Below are 19970 nucleotides of genomic sequence, written 5' to 3'. Positions count from 1 at the left end.
CCAGCAGAGCCGGGAGCAGCAGCAACATGCTGAGAGAAAAAAGCAAAAATAATTGTTCTTTAAGCTGTGACAATATCTTCGCTGTAACTATTGTACTCCCCCTCTTAAACTGTGCAGTTTGTATCCCAGATAGCATTCAGCACCAATTAGGTAAATTATCAGAGCACTGATACGAATTATGGAATTAATTTTGTATTTCTTTGTGGCCATGAATAGAAAGCCCACGTGCTTGATTAATTGTAAACTGGTAGGTGTCCTGAAAGAACACAACATTTGAAGACACTATGAAGCAAACCATGGCGAGAAATATGAAGTGCACAAAAAAATTACGTAAAAATAAATTTTCTGAATTAGCACTATCATTTAAAAAGCAGCAATCAATGTTTGCTAACGCTCACCAGGTAAGTGATGCTGCTGTTAAGATGCGCTATGTGATTATCACGTGATAGTGATCGAAATCATTATCTGAGGGAGGACTTTTGAAGAACCGCACACTAAAAACCTGCAGACACAGTGGAGTGGAGATTCAAGCACCAGAAACTGAGGCCTGAAGCTCATCCGAAACTGGGCCTCAGGCCTCATGTTAATAATAGGTGAGCTGCCGGCGCTTGTCGTGCCTCAAGAGGCAGTTTTTGCCTGACGCCGGGGATCAAATTTGGGTCTGCTGCATTGCTGGCAAATCCTGCAAGGTGGAGCAGAAGAAAATGCAGGAGGGCCGAGTGTGGGCTGGCAGCGGCCTACAGTAGTGCAGTGGTGCACTCCTGCACCTCCCGGCTCCACAGAATTGGAAGAAAAATAAAACTTTGCCTAACATTTCGTCAGCGGTCTTTAGTGGTCCCTTTAAGGACCGTTGTTTAGGCCGCTGTAGGACTGGAAAAACTGCTCGGAGCTTGCGCAGCGCATGCTCCATCTAGTCTTTCACGCATTTTGCAGAAGGGTCCTGAAACAGGTGCAGGACCCTTCTTTACATATTTAAGTTGATCCAATGCTGATTTCAGGCAGCAGCCAGGGATGCCTAAGAAGTGAGGACCAAGGTGGAGGCGGACATGCCCAGAAATTGGTAGATAAAGAGACCAAATGCATACCAATTTCTACCACAGTGTGTCCCGGTAAGTTTTGCTGAACGTGGCCCACGCCAAGTGTCAGGGTGTCGGATCAGGCCCACCATGTAAAATGAATCATAGAATCATGGGTTTGACAACCCTTCATCTATACAGTTAAGCAAAGGTCCATGGCCAGATTGACAAAGTCACAAGCATATTACACCAACTGTTCACAACCTCTGAGCAGCTGTCCACATTTAACTCTGGAAGTTATCATAAAGGAATATATCAGCTGCCATGAAATAGTTCTATTATAGAAAAGTGCTACTGGAATAACAATGAAGGTACATATTCTCAGGAATCACAAACACAAACCCCATTAATCTTCACACACTAAACTTTAAGATTTTCAGTTAAAGGACATTTTCAATTGCCCATCTGTTCGTTTTTTCACTACTACATCAATTTATAAAAACAAAAATAAGCTAGGAAACATGCTCTAAGAAATCAAACTGTAACATGAAGAAATCTTAAGTGAATGATTTCTGGTGTAAAAGCTTTTAAAGGACAATATTTCAAGAAAGTTTAGAAAATCTATCTTTTGAGGTATTCCCCATCTTATATTTTAAAAACGATGATGCAGCATAAACAAAATTTGGACTGTATTAAATGCAGAATAGCTGCCTACACAATATATCCACAACCTTAGTTCGATGTCCCCAAAAACAGATATTAGTTTAAAAAGGTTAATGTAGTCAATTCCCAATGAACGTTACTGTAATTCCCAGTGAACATAATGGAAATTCTGGATTTTTCCAGATGACAAAGGGTTCCACACTTACAAGGGCAACGAGGACTTCATTAAAACAGAAATGAACATAATTGCATATTGGACCCGGCAGTAAGGCAGTTCTGAACAGTTTCCTTAATAAAGCTCTAAATGACAAGTTAGCATTGTAATAATGTTACACATGGTTAATGGCAGAGGATCAATTTACTTTTATTTTGCTGTGCAAATTTCCCCAACCTTATGCAAATGAGATTTTGCATGGCAGTTTCTGTGGTGAATTATTGAACAAGCAGGAAAAATTTAGACTTGCCACAGTGAAGAAGTCTGAGAGCAACAGTGTACTCAACCAGGAGACCTGAGTTTGCTCTTAAATTTAAGCTTGACATCACTGAATCTTAATGTCTTTGTTTACCTCGTCGTTTCTTTGTCTCTTTTCATTTCTTCTCCTCGCTGATTTTCTCACTTCTCCCCCTTCCCTGGAAGTATTGACCCTTTGTTTGGGTACAGTTCCATGGGCACCATCTGCGCATTGGTACCTCACTGACATTGATGAATGCCAGCAGGTTAGTTGATGGGTGCAGGCATCTCAGTCAGGCCTGACTGAGTACTTCCTCGTGAACTTTCAGCTGGGGTCACCGCATGATGATCAGGAGAGGGAATCCTGCCTGAATTTTCCCTCCCTAACCCAGGAACTCAGAGGCAAATTGTAGCACCCTGACCACCTCCACAGCTGAGATCAGCTAACTCAGCACCGACCAGGGATCGAGTTTGGGACTTTCCTGGTTTGTACGGCTCAACTGTTCACAGGATAATTTCAGAGTCTGTGGGGGAACCAAGATCTCGGTTCTCATATCACGTCTTCACTGCACTAAACTTTTTGTTATTTATTTTTCCCTAAATGATCAGTTTTTCCCCATTTCAGTCGGGTCAACTGGAGGAGCGAATGGATATTTATCAGGTCGGGTCAGCAGATTCCCTTTCCGCACCAGAAGTTGTTGCTTTCCTGCACTCTTTTTACATTGGGAGAGGGAATATCTCTGGTGTCAAAAGTTTTTCCCAACTCTTTGGAGGAATGGGACCCTTCCTACACCCGTTCTGCACCAGGAGAGTGAGGCCATTTCCTACAGTGGGGGAGAGGGAAGAGAGTTCATTCCTACCCTTAGCATCAAGGAGCAGCACTAATGCTTTCTATGCCGATGTACCTGGACTGAACCACCACTGGTGGCCATTGGAGCTGTCAAAAATAAACTGATGGTAGACATCACCAAAAGTACAAACACAATTCTACATTATTGTGTTGTCTTCACAGAAAAAGGAAGATGTTGAATTTTGACTCAAGACCTTGAATATTGTTTTGTAAACTACCTTTGCTCTCATGTTCCCTTCTTTTATCACATCAAGGTAGCCACAAAATATTTTTGAATTAGCTTTTTATTAACACTGTCCAAATCAAATGCAAAATTTACAAATGCACTGGCAATTTGCATCATTGCCAAACCTTGTAAAAGTTTGAGTGATGAAGGATCAACACCCAAAACATTAACCTAAATCCTGCAGTGTACTTCTAGCATTTTCACTTTTTAGTTCTTTTATATATTTTTCCAATTGTCTATCCACAGGGTGCATGTCAAAAAATCAGACTAAAACATTGTCACAGATTTCTCAAACAATCACCAAATAAGCTGGGCTGTTTAGTTAATAGGATATACACAAAGAAGAAGGGAGTAAAACTTCCTGTACAATTATGTATCTTCCTTTTCTGGTTTTGCTTTCTGTATTTCCAGTTCATAACTTACCGGTGTGCAGTATTCCACCATTGGGTAATGCATTTTATGTCCTTTTGCCGTTCGACCAGAGAAGAAGCAGCTTTGGCAGACATCATAATTGAAGTGCTTTAAACTTCGGTACCTGCATTAAAAAAGTCCACAAAAGTGAGTTAGACTACAATCCTTGCACTTCTTGAATCTGAGTATCATCCAGCCCAGAATAATAGGCTGAAAGTCTCCACTCTCTGATTTTACCTTGCCTGAGCTGCTAAAGACAACTGTGACACCCCTGAAGCCATTCTGGATGAGATTAGTTAACTCAGATCAGATCACAGATCACATCATAGCTCAATTCCACAGTGAACAGTGCATTTATCAATGATCCACATTATAGTTAACAGTAATATTGTATATACCCATTAATAAGGTGACCCATGTGTAAGAAAATCCTTCTACTTTCCAACCAAAAAACCCTTCAAACAGCAGCAGATTCAAATTTCCGCAGCTGCTCACAATGCAACACAAGGCTCACTCCTTTCCAACTCCCAGTTTCCTGCAGCTCGCTCTCTGGCTCTTGGTCAGTTTCTCTACCTCCATGGCTCATTGTCTTCCTTGTCCTCTCTCTGCTCCTGGTGTTCCTTTCACTGACCCTGGCTTTTGGTTTCTTCCTGTCCACACTCTGCCCCTCCGTATCTTTTTTTTATTATTTGTTCACACGATGTGATCAGTGCTGGCAAGGCAGCATTTATTGCCTATCTCTAGTTGCCCTGAGTGGTGATGGGCATTCTTAAACTGCTGTAGTCCTTGTGATGGTGCTCCCACAATGGAGTTAGGTAGGGAATTTGAAGATTTTGACCCATTGATGATGAAGGAATGGCAATGAAGTTGCAAAGGTAGGGAGGGATGAGGCAATGGAGGGATTTGTAGCTGAAGGCAAGGATTTAGAGTTGGTAATTAGGAAGCCTGTGCAGGTTGGTGACCATGGGGGTGAAAGGGGAGCAGGACTTAGTGCCAGGATGATTTTTTGGACCGGTTGCTATCTGTAAACGGCAGAGCTCTGGAGTAATCAAGTCTGGAGATGACAAAAGTAAGCATTTCAGTGGCTGTAGGGTGAGAAAGGGATGGAGGCAGGCGATTTTGTGAAGGTGGAAATATGTGGTCTTGATGGTGGCATGGATGTGGGCTTTGAAGTACCAAATACGTGTAACTTCAGGCTCGGTCTGAGGGAGCTGCCAGAGAGGGGGTCAGTTGCTAAGGTGTGAAGTTTTAAGCAGAAGTCGAGCAGGACAGCTTTGGTCTTGCTGATGTTGGGTTGAAGGAAATTCTAACTCATCCGAGACTTGATAGCAGTTAAGCTGTTGCACAGCACAGTGATGGGTGAGGAGTCGAATGGTGGCAGAGAGGTAAAGCTGGGTGTCATCTTTAAATGTTTTGCTACGTTAAAGGCGCTACATAAATGCTATATATAAATGTTGTTGTTGTCAGCATATATTAGAAAGATGACCTGATACCTAGGAATGATATCATCAAGGGGCAGCATATAGACAAGGATAGAGCCAAGGATGTGACCTCAGGGCACAATGGATGTGACTGCATGAGGTGGGCTGAAAAGACATTACAGGAGATGCTCCATTTGCATCGAGATAGATAGGACAACCAAACTTAAGGGGGTTGAATTTAATCCCCCATCCATCAGGAACGATGCGGGCTAGGTGTTAAGATGGTGGAAGGGTCTCGCCATGTTCCCGCATCTCTGCCATCATAACTTACCTCAAGACAGGCAAACGGGGGTGTACTTTACAGTCAGAAGTTGAACTGCCGAAATTGGGAGACTCACATGGGGCTAACCCCAACAGCTGCAGCATGACGGCAGTTATTGAAGAGGCCAAGGTAAGTGGTTAAATTACCTTTTCTAAGGATTCCTTTTGAGCCAGGTGGAACAGGAGTGCTCCCCCAGGCCTGGCAATGAGCCCTTGGGTCCCCAGCTGCGGCTTTGCCTCTTCCTCCTAGTGCCGGCATCGCTGAGAAATCAACCCCTAGCATTTCATGCTCGGGACCGTTCCTTACGGTTGTCAGCGTCCTTGGGCTCCGGACACAATTTCTGCTCCCACCCACTGGCCCTGACGTCACTACAGCCGCTTTCGGGCAGGAGACAGTGATGGATTACTCCAGTGAGGCCTGGGAGTTTAACTGGCTCGGGCCTCACATTAAGCTTTCTCTCCTGTTCTGCCCACCTGCTGCCCAGAGTTAAAATCTGTCCCAATTACTTGAGAACTTTAATTTGTACCCTGAGACAAGATTACTGATTTTTAAAAAATTTCTATGCCTGTCAAGGTGACGGACCTGCCCCGCTCAATATTCTTCAGTGGCTCCCAATGAAATGTAAGTTATTATATATTCTTTTTAAGAATCATTCCCAGGGAGCCATGAGGATCAAGAGTGCTCCTCCCAGCTCCACAGCAGTCCCGAAGACCGTTGCCGGCCCCTGCTCGGCCTTCTCCCGATCGCCTCTCCTCCTCCTGATCACCTCCCCCTCTCTCCCACACATACCCGAGGGCCACTGCCAGCATTGCAGCTGTCCAAAATTGACCTCCCACTTCACCAGCGAGCTGCTTGGGGACATCTACAGTTCGCTGGTCTAATTTAAAAGAGGCATGAGTGCCTCAGGCCTACCTGTTCAGGTGCAGGGATTGTTCCCTGCACCCAGTTCCCGCTAACAGGCCAACGCTATCCGATTCCCACCCCTTAATCTTTGCCTCCTTCAACTGTTTCTGATTCTTTTGTAATACTTCAGTTGCCAGGCTATGGTTAACACCAGTTCTGTTAGAAAATACTTCTATCCCTTGTTTCAGAGGCGCCAGTCTAGACTGTAGTAAACTGATCTGATCATATTCTTCCCTTGTTTTCCTCATACAGAGGATAAGTTGTCTAATTATGTTTAGTTCTCTCGCATAGGGGAAGGAAGGTACTTGATTTAGTTGTCTGATATAACTTATTATTCTCCTTATAAAAATTCAATGAACAGTGTGACAACCTTTTTTTTCAATAATGCTTGCATTTTCGGTATCTTGTAAAAGCTCTCCCATTTGCTAGTAAGTGAATGTTTCTATGTGTATAGGAATTCCTGTTGCATATCTTGCGTAGGGTTGCTATGGCCACCTGAAGGTAAGTTGTCTGGTACTGCCTTCCAGGTATGTCATTTTCTGAGAGTTTATTTTGGGTATTTTAAATACCAAGTCAAAGTGCAAAGCCAAGTCAAAGACTAGGCTGCTGTATGCCTTGTTTGTCAATCCATTGCTTGTAGGGATTTTTGTGCTTTCTATACAAGGTTTTGGCTAAGTTTATATATCGTCCGGAAGATTGAATGGATATTTATGTTAATAGTAAAATCTGTTGCTCCCAGAGACAAGATAGCTCAAGCTTGGTTGATGAAATTAGGTCGTTTACTGAGGATCACATAGCTGTTTAAGGGCTCAGTTTCAATGACAGTACAAGGTTGTTTGTAAAGCACCATTTGGGCTGCTGAAACTGAACCGAGGTCATGTGGATTAATAGATAACGGTTAGGTTATTTAATGGCAGTTACGGCACATTAGCCTAGAAATTCCTGTAAAGCTGCAATGGTGACGGGCAGGACTTCCACCCGACCGGCCCATTTCCTAGGGTCAGGAGTGAAAGTTGAAAAACTTGCCTGTTTTTAAATATGCCGGTTTCCCTAATGCAGAGCCTGTAACTACATTGGATGCCAGGCAGGCGTATTTCTGTTATCTGCCTATATTTCAGCAGATGTATTCTACGTCCAATGTCACTTCTGGCAAAAAGTGCTGTGGGTGCAGGGAGGCGGTGGATCCTCCTCTGCCCACTTGTTGGTAAGCCCGCGTAACCACACGAGGAAATTCGGGGCTATGGTTTTTTCAATGATTATCTCTCCGATTGTTTTGATATAAACAGAATAAATAAAGCTCCTCATTAATCTTACACGGATAAAACATTTCCCTTTCTGCCATTTAAAGATACAAATCTCCACAACGGAGCCCTGAATAAAAACCTCAACCTTTTTTTAGGCTGTTCCGAAATACTCTAAAGGTCTAACATTTTTGAAAGGATATCAGATAGTTAGCAATATTACACTACTAGGGAAGAAACATGGAAGGATGTACGTGTACCTGAATCCGATGATAGGGCATTCCTTGCAGATATTGCACTTGGCCTGGTGTTTGGCAGTCTCAGCAGCTGCCACTCTGTGAAGTACTGGCATCCAGACCATAGACTGTGGCTCCAGCCTCATCCAATCCAAGAACAAAGCTGCCTCAATCTCTGGCTTATTATTGGCCTTGGGTGTGGAAGGGAGAAGAAATTCAGAACAATAAATACTGTGCATTTGACTTATTTAAGCCAGTACCGGCACATATTTTTAACTCATGTTTGTATATTCTCAATTCTTAAACAAATAAAACTTTAAAGCAGGAATGGCTCAGTGGCAATTAAAAGGTTTCATTATCAGGATGCTCTAAAGTAGTTAACGGCTAGTTAATCTTCCTTTGTATATTACACAAGGTATAGGACACTGCTGGAGATAACTATATAACAAGGTCAGTTACCTCATGAATATGACCCTGATGGTTGCTGAGAGCATGGAATAAATGGAGAGGTTATATTGATTTCCCACAGCACAGGGCTTGCACCAACCACCCTCATACAGAAAATTAAATGTATCTGCACCAGTCCCACGTGGTAAAATGTACCTTGTAAGTGCTAAAGTAAACAATTCACCCCTAGTACAGGGTTTACAATTGGAGATTACAGGGCCTAAAAGGTGGCCTTGCTTATTGCTTTTTTCATTCCAAAAATACACTAAAATTACTTACTTGCTAGTTAAAAAAATAAAAGTCTGGTGTGCAAGATCGTGAAGCTTACATAATGGGCCTATGTTCCTATGTGGCTGACGAAGACAAAAAGCTTGATTACCCAGTGCTAAGGTAGAGTTCAGCAGGGATTTGCAAACAGATCTTCAGCAACCCTGAGCTTCAGTACATGTACTTGTGCTACTGGTGCTGGTATAGATATAATATTTGTGTGAGGATATCAATAGTTTATTTGCCCTGACAACGAGCCGACATTGAATGTTTTTAAAAAAATTGCGTTCATGGTTTCATACCTGTAGCTTTTCACGTAAATAGCCACAAGGATTTGGAAATTAATGAATGCACTTGGTCAGTGAACACAATTTCATGGTAAGTGCATTTTATATCTAAGAAAATTTAAATGTAATTTTTTTTTTTACATTCGTAATACATGTGATCAGAAGCTTATATCTTGCTGCACAGTTTGGACCTCAGAGTTGGTGCTGAAATCTGTATAATCCCTGTCTATCAAAACCTTGGGCTCAGATATTGCAACAGGATAGGAGTTCTATGGTACATCAAAAAACTGTCTTACAACACCCTCACAATAACAGAAATGTTCTCAATATATATTTTCTATGACTAATAAACTAAATTTGCTATTTAGGTTTGAAAGTATGGGGGGGCCTTTCTTTTTTTCCCTTTATTCCCCCTCTCACAAAAGTACATTTTGACAAGTGCTGGGCAGCCTTAGCTACCTTGCCCAATTAACCATTCTTTACATCTGACCCTGTAAGGCAAGTGTCAGCAAGTTATTCACCTATGTAAGGCATCACGGTCAAGCATTGCCTCCTTTAATATTCACACATGCATTTCTTCCAGCAGGTTTTTCCCACCCTAGCCCAGGGCTTCTGAAACCAATCTTTCTATCCCAACTGCTGCCCCAGCTGAAAATAGACCAGGGATTGAACCCAGGAGCTTGTGGTCTGTATGACTTAGTTCTATGCCACATGATGCCTTTATCCATGAAACCATCAGGGGCGCTACAGTACTTGCTCTTGGGGGAAGTTACGTGTCGAAGGTCAAGGACCTACACGCTCCACAGAGACACACCCCATTTACCGAACCCCACACAGGGATTGTCTCTGCCTGATTTGGAGACACATTCTTCCCCCACAGGGAAGTGTACTCAGTACACTTTATTAACTAAAGGAGTCGCAAGCCACAATCAAGCTCCTCAAGAATATGCAGTTTAAAAAAAACCTTAGTGAATGTTAATCATTCTTTTGCTGACATTTATGGTGGAAGGCATTGATGGGTCATTTGGATCAGGATATGTCAAGGATAAATGGTAGTCTGAGTCCTTTTGTTGAGAATGGATCCTTCAGACTGCAGACATCTGCTTTGCCATGGGAAGGTCTCATTGCTAGATAAATGAACAGGAACATCTGTTACTGTGGCAGGCAATAGTCACCTCTGTTATTTATTACTCATGAAGTGTCCCACTTGACAATGGGTGTTTATGGAGACCCAACAGTGCCAATTGGTCTAATGTTTACAAAAGTGCTGACTAAAAAAAATAGAAGTGATTGGATGTCAACATTTACACTCACAGTCAAATACATTAACATTAGACTTCATTACTATTGCGCAGACCAGAGATAAATGAGACAGCAAGATAAAGAAAAACTTGTCCTTCAAGACCACTTAGAGCTGGGAAAAGTAAATTGTAGCACACTGCGCTCATCTAAATTCTGTTCATGAAAGGTGTACCTGCTAGACTTAAATTGGATATATAAACTAGTTTTTTTTTAACTAATGGAAAATGTATTACCAGAGCACAAACCAGCTGATCTCCTGTCCAGTCTAAATCTGTTTCTGTGTAGTCCATGAGTTATAGCAGTATTTAGAACACAAGACTAGGATCAAATTCATTTCATCATATAGGAATGCATGTCTGGTACCAGTTACTGGCCTCTTATTACCTTTTGCAGAGTTTCCAATAAATATATACTCTGAAAGTTTGCTAAAGGAATGAGATTCACTTTGAAGTCTATTTTGATGAAATATCTTCCTTTTTCCCCCCAATATTAGGAACTGGACAAACAGATCCATATAACATGAGGAAACAAATGCCAGTGGTTCTGCTACTTCTAAAAAAAATCAATCTTGATTTTTGCTTCTTTTACAAAAAATGTTACAATATTTTCTATTTGCTCAGTAAATGCAAGTTGTGAAATCTTCAACTATAACAGATTTTTGGTTTAGTAAATGACAGAAATTTCTAAGTTTTTGGAGGAAAAATCTTGCAACTGTTTTAGTTCAACTTTAATGAAGCTATTTTGTCACAAATCTGCCACTTCTCTTCCTCAATGCAACGTTCAGAATTTTTTTCCCTGACACTGGTTAGGGATTTTAATAAAGTGCTTTTATAAAACAGTTTCCAGGGAAACATGCTGGGAATTGAGGGAACTCTGAGAAACTGTTAAGGCTTCAAAAATGTGCAGACATATACATCATAGGGTGCAGTCACTTGTACCATATAGGAAAACATATACATCAGGCCCTGACAAGCAGACAAATGAAATGCACTGATTATATAAACATTCTATACCATCAGTCATTACATACACGATAGCCAAGATTAGTCATTCCTAAGTGGGAATAAGGAACACTTTTATGGGAGCATCTCATTCTATATGGGTTCACTCAAGCTCACAGTAAAAAATATTTTTATACTCTGACAACTTATTGTGGAACTATAAAATAATAGCCTCTGAATTGGAAATCGCATTTCGATCAAGCCACAAAATAGCCCACCAATAGCAGTCCTAGTGGGTTACTGAATAAACTGCACAGTGTGGCACTGAATCAGGTGAAGATGGTCTCAGTTTTTATTCTGGGTGTGAAGTGAGTTTTCTGATCTCGGCTAAGATGGCAATTAAGCTGCTAACACTGGCTCGTGCAGGCAACAAAAGAAAACAGGGTTCCTGCTCCTGATTTCTATCCCTTGCTCCCCGGGTGAAGAGGACAGGATTGGGCTTGACTATCGCCACTGACCAGCCGCCCGAAGTCCACTCGGAGTAAAAGTCCACCCTAATGATATACATTACACTGGAATGTATCATACCATCACTTACACATGACACCAGTGTGATGTCAATAACACATGACTATTCTCCCTCTCCAACCAACAAAAACTTTGTCTAAACTTCCTTATGAAGAAAATGCTCTTTAATGTATTTAGTCGTTGAAGACAGACATCCCACTGTTTTATTCAGTATTTCACTCCTTAGGAAAATACAGAGCATGGAAGGAAGGCCATTGAGAATACAAAAAGCAAAATACTACGGATACTGGAAACAAGAACAGAGAATGCTGGAAGCACTCAGCAGGTCACATTTACGGACAGCGCAAGCAAGTTAAGGTTTTGGGTGCGCTTGCTGGCTCAGAACTGAAACATAAGAGGTGGACAAGCATATTAATAGAATCAGAAAAAGGGGAGGGGGAAATATATAATCAAAAAACACAGACAAACGCAGAAAGGAGTGAATGGAATGATATAGCAGGTCATTTCAATCAAATAACGCAGAGAAGCATTAAGAAATTAAAGAAACAAAAAGGTGTGTAAATAGTTAAGGAGGTGGGAGGCCTGGGGAAAGCCCTACTATGCCCTTTGTCATTGGCCTCATATACTGTCCCAACAAAACTCAAGATAATCATCAAGAACCTCCTTTTTTCTCTAAGCCAGTGTTGTCCAATAGAAATTGCTGACTAGCCACAGGTGTGGCTACAGCGACATAGTTTTAGCCACATGCACTCATTTTAGTGGAAACCACCTTACACACACATACACACACACACTTCAGGTAAATGTACTTCACATATTTATATTTACTGAACAAACATCTACCACCATTCAGTAACCAAGGAAGTAAAGCACTCGCAATGATCAAAAAACACTCGCACACTCTGTTTTTGAGTTATAATTTTATCAATAGACGCACAAAACGGTCAAAGCAGACATGTGTATGCCATACAAATGAGAACTGAGATCACCTGCCCAACAACTGTGTCTATTACTCACATTTTATTTACTAATCAGAAAAGCAATTATCCACATTTGGAGTCCCAATTAGCCACATGTGGCTAGTGGCTAATGTATTGGACAACACTGTCCTAAGCACCATGCAACCCTCTGGTCTAAACAGTGACCAGTAACTTCAGCTATATCCTTATTTTCAAAACTGTTTTAAATTTCATACCTGAACACCCCCCCACCCACTGCATCCCCCACTCCAGGTTTTCAACCTCTCCCATTTTCTCTCATTTCTCCAGGCCTCTCCACCCTTTTTTTTAAAGCAATTTACAAACCTTTTGTTTCTTTAATGTCTTAATGCTCCTATCCATTACCTGACAGATGATCTGCTACATGATCCCACTCGCGATTCCTTCCTGGATTTGTCTATCTTCTCAATGTATGCATATTTTCTCTCCTCGCCCTTTTCTGATTATATCAATATTCCTCTCCGCCTCTCACGTTTCAGTTTTGAAGAAGGGTCTGCACCCGAAACACTCACCTGTCTGTATTCCCTACAGATGCTGGCTGATCTGCTGGGCGCTCCCTGCACTTTTTTCTTTTGTTTCAATGTGAAAGCGTTTGTTAAGTACTTACAGGAGCCAGGGGCAGGTACATTATTAAAAGCCTCTTATAGATTTTGGTTGGCTGCACAAGTTGGAAGGCTCCAGACAGATGAGCTGGGCTAGTGAAACCAGCAACGGACACATTTTTTGCCTCCCCTATTAGTAAAACTATGTTGAAATATAAAGAGAACAATTTTGACAGCAGCCTCTCAAAACCCTGATGTCCTCAGAGCTGCTTTTCAAAGGACTCTGCATTCTAAATGAGGTGTGAGATTCTATAATAATTTAATGCGGAAAGGGTTAGATAAAGTAGAGTTGGGGGGGGGGGGGGGGGGGGGGGGAGGCCCGTGTGGACATAAACACTAGCATAGACCAGTTGGGCCAAATGGCCCGTTTCTGTGCTGTAAATTCTATGCAATTTGTGTGTTAAATCTCAATTGGTCAGTTCACTGCTGAAGAATCCTGACAAAGGCACCATATACTTACAAACTGGAAGCAGCTTCGAACACTAGGTTCAATGTTGCTGCCTCCAAAAGATGCAACCTCTCCCAACTGGCGTGGAATCTGAATTGCGTCATGCAATAGCAGCCCTAGCCTGCGCTGATCACAGAATCCAGTGGGACTCGCCACTTGCTTGAACAGATCTGCATTGAAAAGACATTTATATTAGGGAAAGAGAAACCATTTTAGTGAAGGTGCACTCTAGGACACCATACTGCAGGAACAGAGTATCAACACAACAAACACTATTAATCCCTCTCGACAGGGACTTAATTTATTCATAGTGAATTGAAACGAACTGCTGATTCAAATGAAACAGTTCTGCGTAAACTGTAGCTCAGCATCACTTGGATTCAATCCTAGGTTAGTGTAAACTAATTTTACAAATTCCGGCTGATTGCAACCACAGCAACACTATCAATCACTGATATGACATATGCTGGCAATTTAAAGAAAGAAACAGAAGAAAAAACTTGCATTCATGACCTCAGCACATCCCAAAGTGCTTTTTGAACTCCAGTCACTGTTTTTTTGTAGACAAGCATGGAGGCCAATTTTCTCACAGCAAAGGTCCCACAAACAACAATGCGATAAATGACCATTTAACCTGTTTTGGTGTTGTCGGTTGAAGGATAAATGTTGGCCAGGACAGTTTCACTGTATACCACACAACTCAGAGGCAGAAATGTTACCACTGAGCCATGCTGACATTAAGTGTACATGCATAGTGAAACTATACTACACATCTGTTTGTAGTACAGTTTCACTATATACTACACATCTGTTTGTAGTACAATTTCACTGTGTACTACATGTTAGTAGTACAGTTTCACTATATATATATATATATATATATATATATATATACACACACACACACACACACACACACACACAAGTTCACCTGCATTTGGTTTCAGATTTTTTTCCACTATTAGGCAACCACAATGAGTAATCAAAATGAACTAAGTAAATGTACATCAGGCTCATTCAAACTGCAATTAAGCCCTGTGTTTAAAAGTGATTACTCTGAAAGAATCCATTATATTCTGCCAGCTTTCCTATTCCTCTCTTATCCTATTATGAACAGTTACACAACCTGGTACGGTCCCACTGTGTGTGTCATTTCAATCTCAAGCTAATACACTATTCAGTGATAAAGATGTTTGGGACTTGATGAAATGCTATTTGTAATACAATGTCTCAATTCTAAAGCAGAAATTCAACTTCCTCAGGTCAGACTTGGTAGCAGCAGAGGCTTGTGCCAGAGCTGTGGTAAGCTGTGTATTCTGAAATTGGTGAAATCTATCAATGGTACGAGTCAGTGCCAGAGCAGTCGAAACAGTCACATCTGGTTGAGAAATCACCCCATCAAAATGGTAACAGCAGGAAGATCTCATGATAAACCAGTCTTATAGTGAGGCCGAGTAGAAAATCTTGACTTCCAGTGCTATGGGAGGCTCCTGTCATTGATACCGCTCAGTCTTTAACTAAAATCCGTAAAATGGGCACAAGGTCCAATTTTGACCCCTCCATGTCCTTACAGCAACATCCTAATCAGTCATTTAGCAAATATAAAGCACACAGCTAGTTTATGCAAAAAAATAAAATGCAAGCAAGCAATTTGTGGAAAATAAGCAGTTTTCTATTTAGTTTCAAACAATTAAAGGAATCCCACTTTCAAAGAAACGTTTTTCTTTTGTTTGAAGAGGAAAAAAAGCCAGCAGATCTGCATGCCACTTACTCCATGATTATGCTATGTGCAATTGAGACCACGATGCATTTGTGCCAACAGGTCATGTGTTTTGAACACAAACAAGAAAAGGTTTGTCAAACATTTGCTTCATGAAGGCAGTGCCCCTTTAAGATTTCATAACTGTTACAGTGCTCCTGTATCTATAGGAATTCTTGGAAGAACATCTTGCTGTACACTGATAACGGGGATACATGAAAAACTGTTATGTGCGCTGGTGTTGCATTGATGACACATTAGTAGTTTGCAGTGATTTTAATACCAGGCCATTACATGGTGTGTGAAGCAGAACAAACTGGATTTGTGCATTCTTCTTGTGGATGTAGCTAGGCATCTTCAAGCAAGCTATTCTCAATGTATGGGGCGTATTGTGGAAGTGGCACTTGTGAGTTAATGAGGCTTGCCAATCACAAACTTGTATTAACTGCTACACTTCTTTACGATTTACTAAAATATAACAGCGCATTGCTTCTATGTTTGTCATTCGGTAAAAATACAAGAATACAGAAAAATCATCGAGGAAATAGGGTTAAATGAAAAGGAAAAAGTCATAAATTTTTAAGAAAGCTAAGGCCAAGAAACATGGAGTACAGAATCACCAAGGCTGAAGAGTCTATGATAACATATAATGATGATCTGAGAGCACTGTAAGATCACTTTTCCCTCTTGTAAAGCTGATTTTATCTTGCTAGATCCAACAGAGCCTATTTTTACTTCAATGAATTTAACAGACACAGATATGACAGCAGAAACGAGGTCTTGAAGAATTCCAATACAGACTTACAGCGATATTTGTCCTCCAGGTGTGCTTTACACAGCGACATGATGCCAGTTTTAAAGGACAGGACACGAATCTTCCCTGTTCGACCACTAGAGAGAGAAAAAATATCACCATTAAGCTTATTTATCACGGACACATTTCCAATAGACTCAACTGAGATTAACAATTAAAACTTTTTTTTTGGTTATAGAAATTACTTTGCTGTGGCATAAGGTAGCTTGAAATTCTAGAACCATGCAACCTGGGGCAAAGCAAATGATAATCCCCTGAAATTTCAGACCCATGGGGACTGAGGGTGAAACCGACAAAATTGTTCAACCAACAGTACACTGATGGGGACTCGACAATAACCCTTTGGGATTGGATAACACAACAAGGTGTTTCATACAAATCTAGTCACTAGACAGTCTGAAAATGTATACATTTCTATATGACCATGTTAAAAGGAGCCCACGTCTACATGTAACTGAATGTTATCCAACAGGCCACTCAGGTGTCTGAGGATGTCACAACTGGAGGTTGTCAATCAAACACGTTTGGTATTCTCTATAAAATATTTATTATATACCCACATCTTATTGAAGCATAAGCACCAAACATTTTCTGCTGTCTGTATTAAATGAAATGGCAGCCCTAGGACACAGCACATTAGTCAGACACTGATGACAAGTGCTAGCTGTTCAGCTTTACGAACTGCAACGTGTGCAAGATTTAAAAGACCATTATCCTCATGAAACAGTGCTTGAAAATCTTATCCTTCTTCAGTGAGAGAACACAGCCAGAACAACTGGGCTTCATATCTTCATCACAATGGCAGCACACTCAAGTGTCCCAATATAGGTTGTGATGTCATTTACCTAGTCATATCATTTGTTTAAACAAGAAAAAAAGTTTTGCAATTTCTTTTTCATGAAGTTAGTGCCTTTTTAAAAAAAAAACGTGCAAAACGGTGAAATGAGTTCATTACCACCATCATTCAACATCGGTACGAAATCAAATTTATAATCCTGTTTTTAATTTTATAATATATCAAGTAATCAATCAAAAATCACAGCCAAGATTTCTAAAGGGGCGTGCAGTGAAACCATATTGGGCTCTTAGCTACGTGCATTGTGTGGCGTGGTACTGAGCCACACAGCCCAGGAAAGCCCCAGGTTCAACCTCTGGTCTGTGCTGCTTTAGTGCAGTGGAACAGCAACAAATGGTTTTCGCATTGCTACACTTAGGAGTGGGAAGAGAAAAAAAATCTGACAATTCCCACTTTTGATTGCTATGGAAATGGTAGAAAGCGTGCATAGGACTGGGCTTATGTGATGCAGCCCCCATAGTTGAATAGCTTTTCAGTACTGTCTAAGCTCGCACTTGAATTGCCACTGAGGTGAGTTAGCAATGTCAGTGGAACGAAATGCAGCACGTTTAGGAGTAGGCAGCTGAAGGGGGGAAAACTGGAAGAAAAAAAATTACTGTAATTATTTAATCTCCTGTTCATAAGAAATTTTTCATTTCAATTTTAATTTAGTTTCAACAAATGGTTTGGAGTGATTAATTCAGACTGGATCCCAGAAATGGATACATTCAAATTCTCCTGACCATCTTATTTTCTGGGAGTTCAGCTCTCAGGCAAAGCATCTCAATATGGTTACTATGGCCTACAATGAGAATTTACAATAAAGGAGTATGCAATGAAACCAGCTGCACACTGGAGATAAATCTGAATTTATAACTGTGTGGGCATTGCCAGTATCTCAGCCAAGCATATAATGTACTGTCAACGTTTACTGTTTTCTCACTCCTCAGAATGCAGTGTCTCCATTATAAGCACTTCCAGGGTAGGCAATCAACTCCTGGAATGGATACAACCACACAACAAATTCTTAATTTACACAGAGATTGAAAACCAACATCCCACTGTTCTCTCCCTCAGTATTCTGCTTCTTGTTTAAAGGAGCGTGGCTGCTGATGAAAGTTACACTTTTCACTGTGCTTTTCATCGGCTAGCAGTAAAAAGTGTCGCTGACGTCAAAGACTGTACACTGTCCTCTGCTGCGTCAGGTTATTATTCTAGAAATTTCTTTGGGTGTCTACCAGGTCTTTAAAAACAGAGAGTGTAAAGATGCTTTTTGATACTGAGGACAGAGTTGCAATCGCAGATTAAATCATGACTGCAAGTAAACTTATTTCACTCAGTAACACTTAAATCTTTAGTGTTAATAATTATGGGACGAGCTGTTGCTCTTTAAACTACAAACGTTCATTGTCTGATGTGATTCAAAGTGCCTTAAGTTGTGCTGTGTTCAGTGCCTATGGCCTTCCTATAACTCTGAATATACATTGATCAGATACTCGACTGCATGATATGCATTGAGCAGGGTTTATATTAAAATGATAATAAGAACATTAAGCACTTGGTGGAGGGGGGGTGAAATCAAGTGACAAGAGTTCCACTTTAAGCTACTGGATGGGAATGTCCAAATGTACCTGCTGGAGTTAGAGTGATGAAAAAAATCAAAGTAATTTTTTTTCTATGGGGTTATTTTTCAGAATTAAGCTGCACCCATTTTCTCTAATTTTTTGTTCTCCTCTTTTCCTTCGCCTGTCTGGCTTGATAGCTTGAAGCCAAGAACGCAATCGAACAGCCTGCTTCTGGTTATAATCAGTTGGTCGCTAGGAGTTGTCGGGGGGACTGCCCAGGTAAGACTCCCTCCTCCAATATTCTGTGCTGAGAAAATCTCCAGCCTCCACTCTTGCATAATGCTACTTTAGATTGGACCCTGAGCAGAGCTTGTCCCAAACATGTAACTGTTTCTGCCTTATGACATTGAGAAATGGCACAGTAAAGCTCAGCACTGGTATTACTCAGCACCCCTTTTTAAGTCTTAAAGTCCCACTCTTTTCATGAAAACTATTTGGCAAACTTTGTTTTGTTTTAGGGGATGGGGGGAGAAAAATTAGATGATGTCACGTGGAAGAGACATAATGATGTTTTAATGTGAAGTATATCACTACATCTATGTCTGGAAATAAAGTTTGCCAAACACTTTTCTCCTGAAGTCAGTGTCCGATTATTTTTTTTATTGACAGCAACTTCTGTGAAGTCTGTGTAGTTTTAAGTAACGAAACTCTAAATAATCATGAGCTGAGTTTTACTCAATAATGTTTTGTGGTTCTACATTATTGTCATGCTTAATTTTGTTCAGGTAATGTGCAGAAGCTGCAACTGCATCTTTAAAACCCATAAGGCAGTGTGGCCTTGATAGCCTGTCCTTTTAACCTGGGTGTTTTCCAGAAATAAAAAACAGGGTCTCGTGACCCCACATCCCTTTCTTCCTGATTTGGTGCTGTTTGAGTTAGTTACACTGTTCAATGCAACACATACGTGTCATAGACATTGAGGAGCCAGTTAAGACACATGTCCACGCAGAGAGGCACATTGACGAGATTACTGTGCTCCTGTTCCAGACGATCATAGATTGAAGTCAGGCAGTTAATTATCTCCAAAATATCCATTAGTTGATCATTTTGCTTTAGATTGTGCTGGTCAAAAGCCTCACAAGCACTTGGCAGAGACAGAAGGTCCACTGTGGAGAAACAGAAAATAAAAACTTATTGAAGATATATTTTAATTTTTTTAAACATAATTATTTGACAACATTCCCAAAGGCCAAATCATTAAGATGGTATTACTTTGCTGCAAACCAACCTATGTGTGCCTACCTTGTGATGCCACAATGTGAGCCAGTATAAAACTATTCAGCATGAACCTTATATTCAATGTTGCCAACTAGCATCAATAAAACAAGTAATGTTTGAGGGAAAAGAGGCATCAGCACACAAGCTTCAGTAACACAT

The 19970-nt window shown here is 40.8% G+C and overlaps 1 protein-coding gene across 15 annotated transcripts in view; it reads right to left on the bottom strand.

The window, feature by feature from the left end:
* Positions 1 to 19970, bottom strand: part of dmd (dystrophin) — a 1591310-nt gene that overhangs the window by 67548 nt on the left and 1503792 nt on the right. For all 15 annotated transcript variants that reach the window (XM_067992781.1, XM_067992785.1, XM_067992782.1 and 12 more), the window contains 5 exons: positions 19498 to 19699; positions 16125 to 16210; positions 13573 to 13730; positions 7765 to 7931; positions 3630 to 3741 (listed from right to left, as the gene is read on the bottom strand). In XM_067992781.1, coding sequence (XP_067848882.1) covers positions 3630 to 3741; positions 7765 to 7931; positions 13573 to 13730; positions 16125 to 16210; positions 19498 to 19699 — 725 coding nt within the window. The remainder of the gene's footprint in view (positions 1 to 3629; positions 3742 to 7764; positions 7932 to 13572; positions 13731 to 16124; positions 16211 to 19497; positions 19700 to 19970) is intronic.

The sequence above is a fragment of the Heptranchias perlo genome, chromosome 11 (assembly GCF_035084215.1).
Source record: "Heptranchias perlo isolate sHepPer1 chromosome 11, sHepPer1.hap1, whole genome shotgun sequence".
NCBI classification, from domain to species: domain Eukaryota; kingdom Metazoa; phylum Chordata; class Chondrichthyes; order Hexanchiformes; family Hexanchidae; genus Heptranchias; species Heptranchias perlo.
Note: the sequence above shows the minus strand (reverse complement) of the source record. Positions and strands in the feature narration are given on the sequence as shown.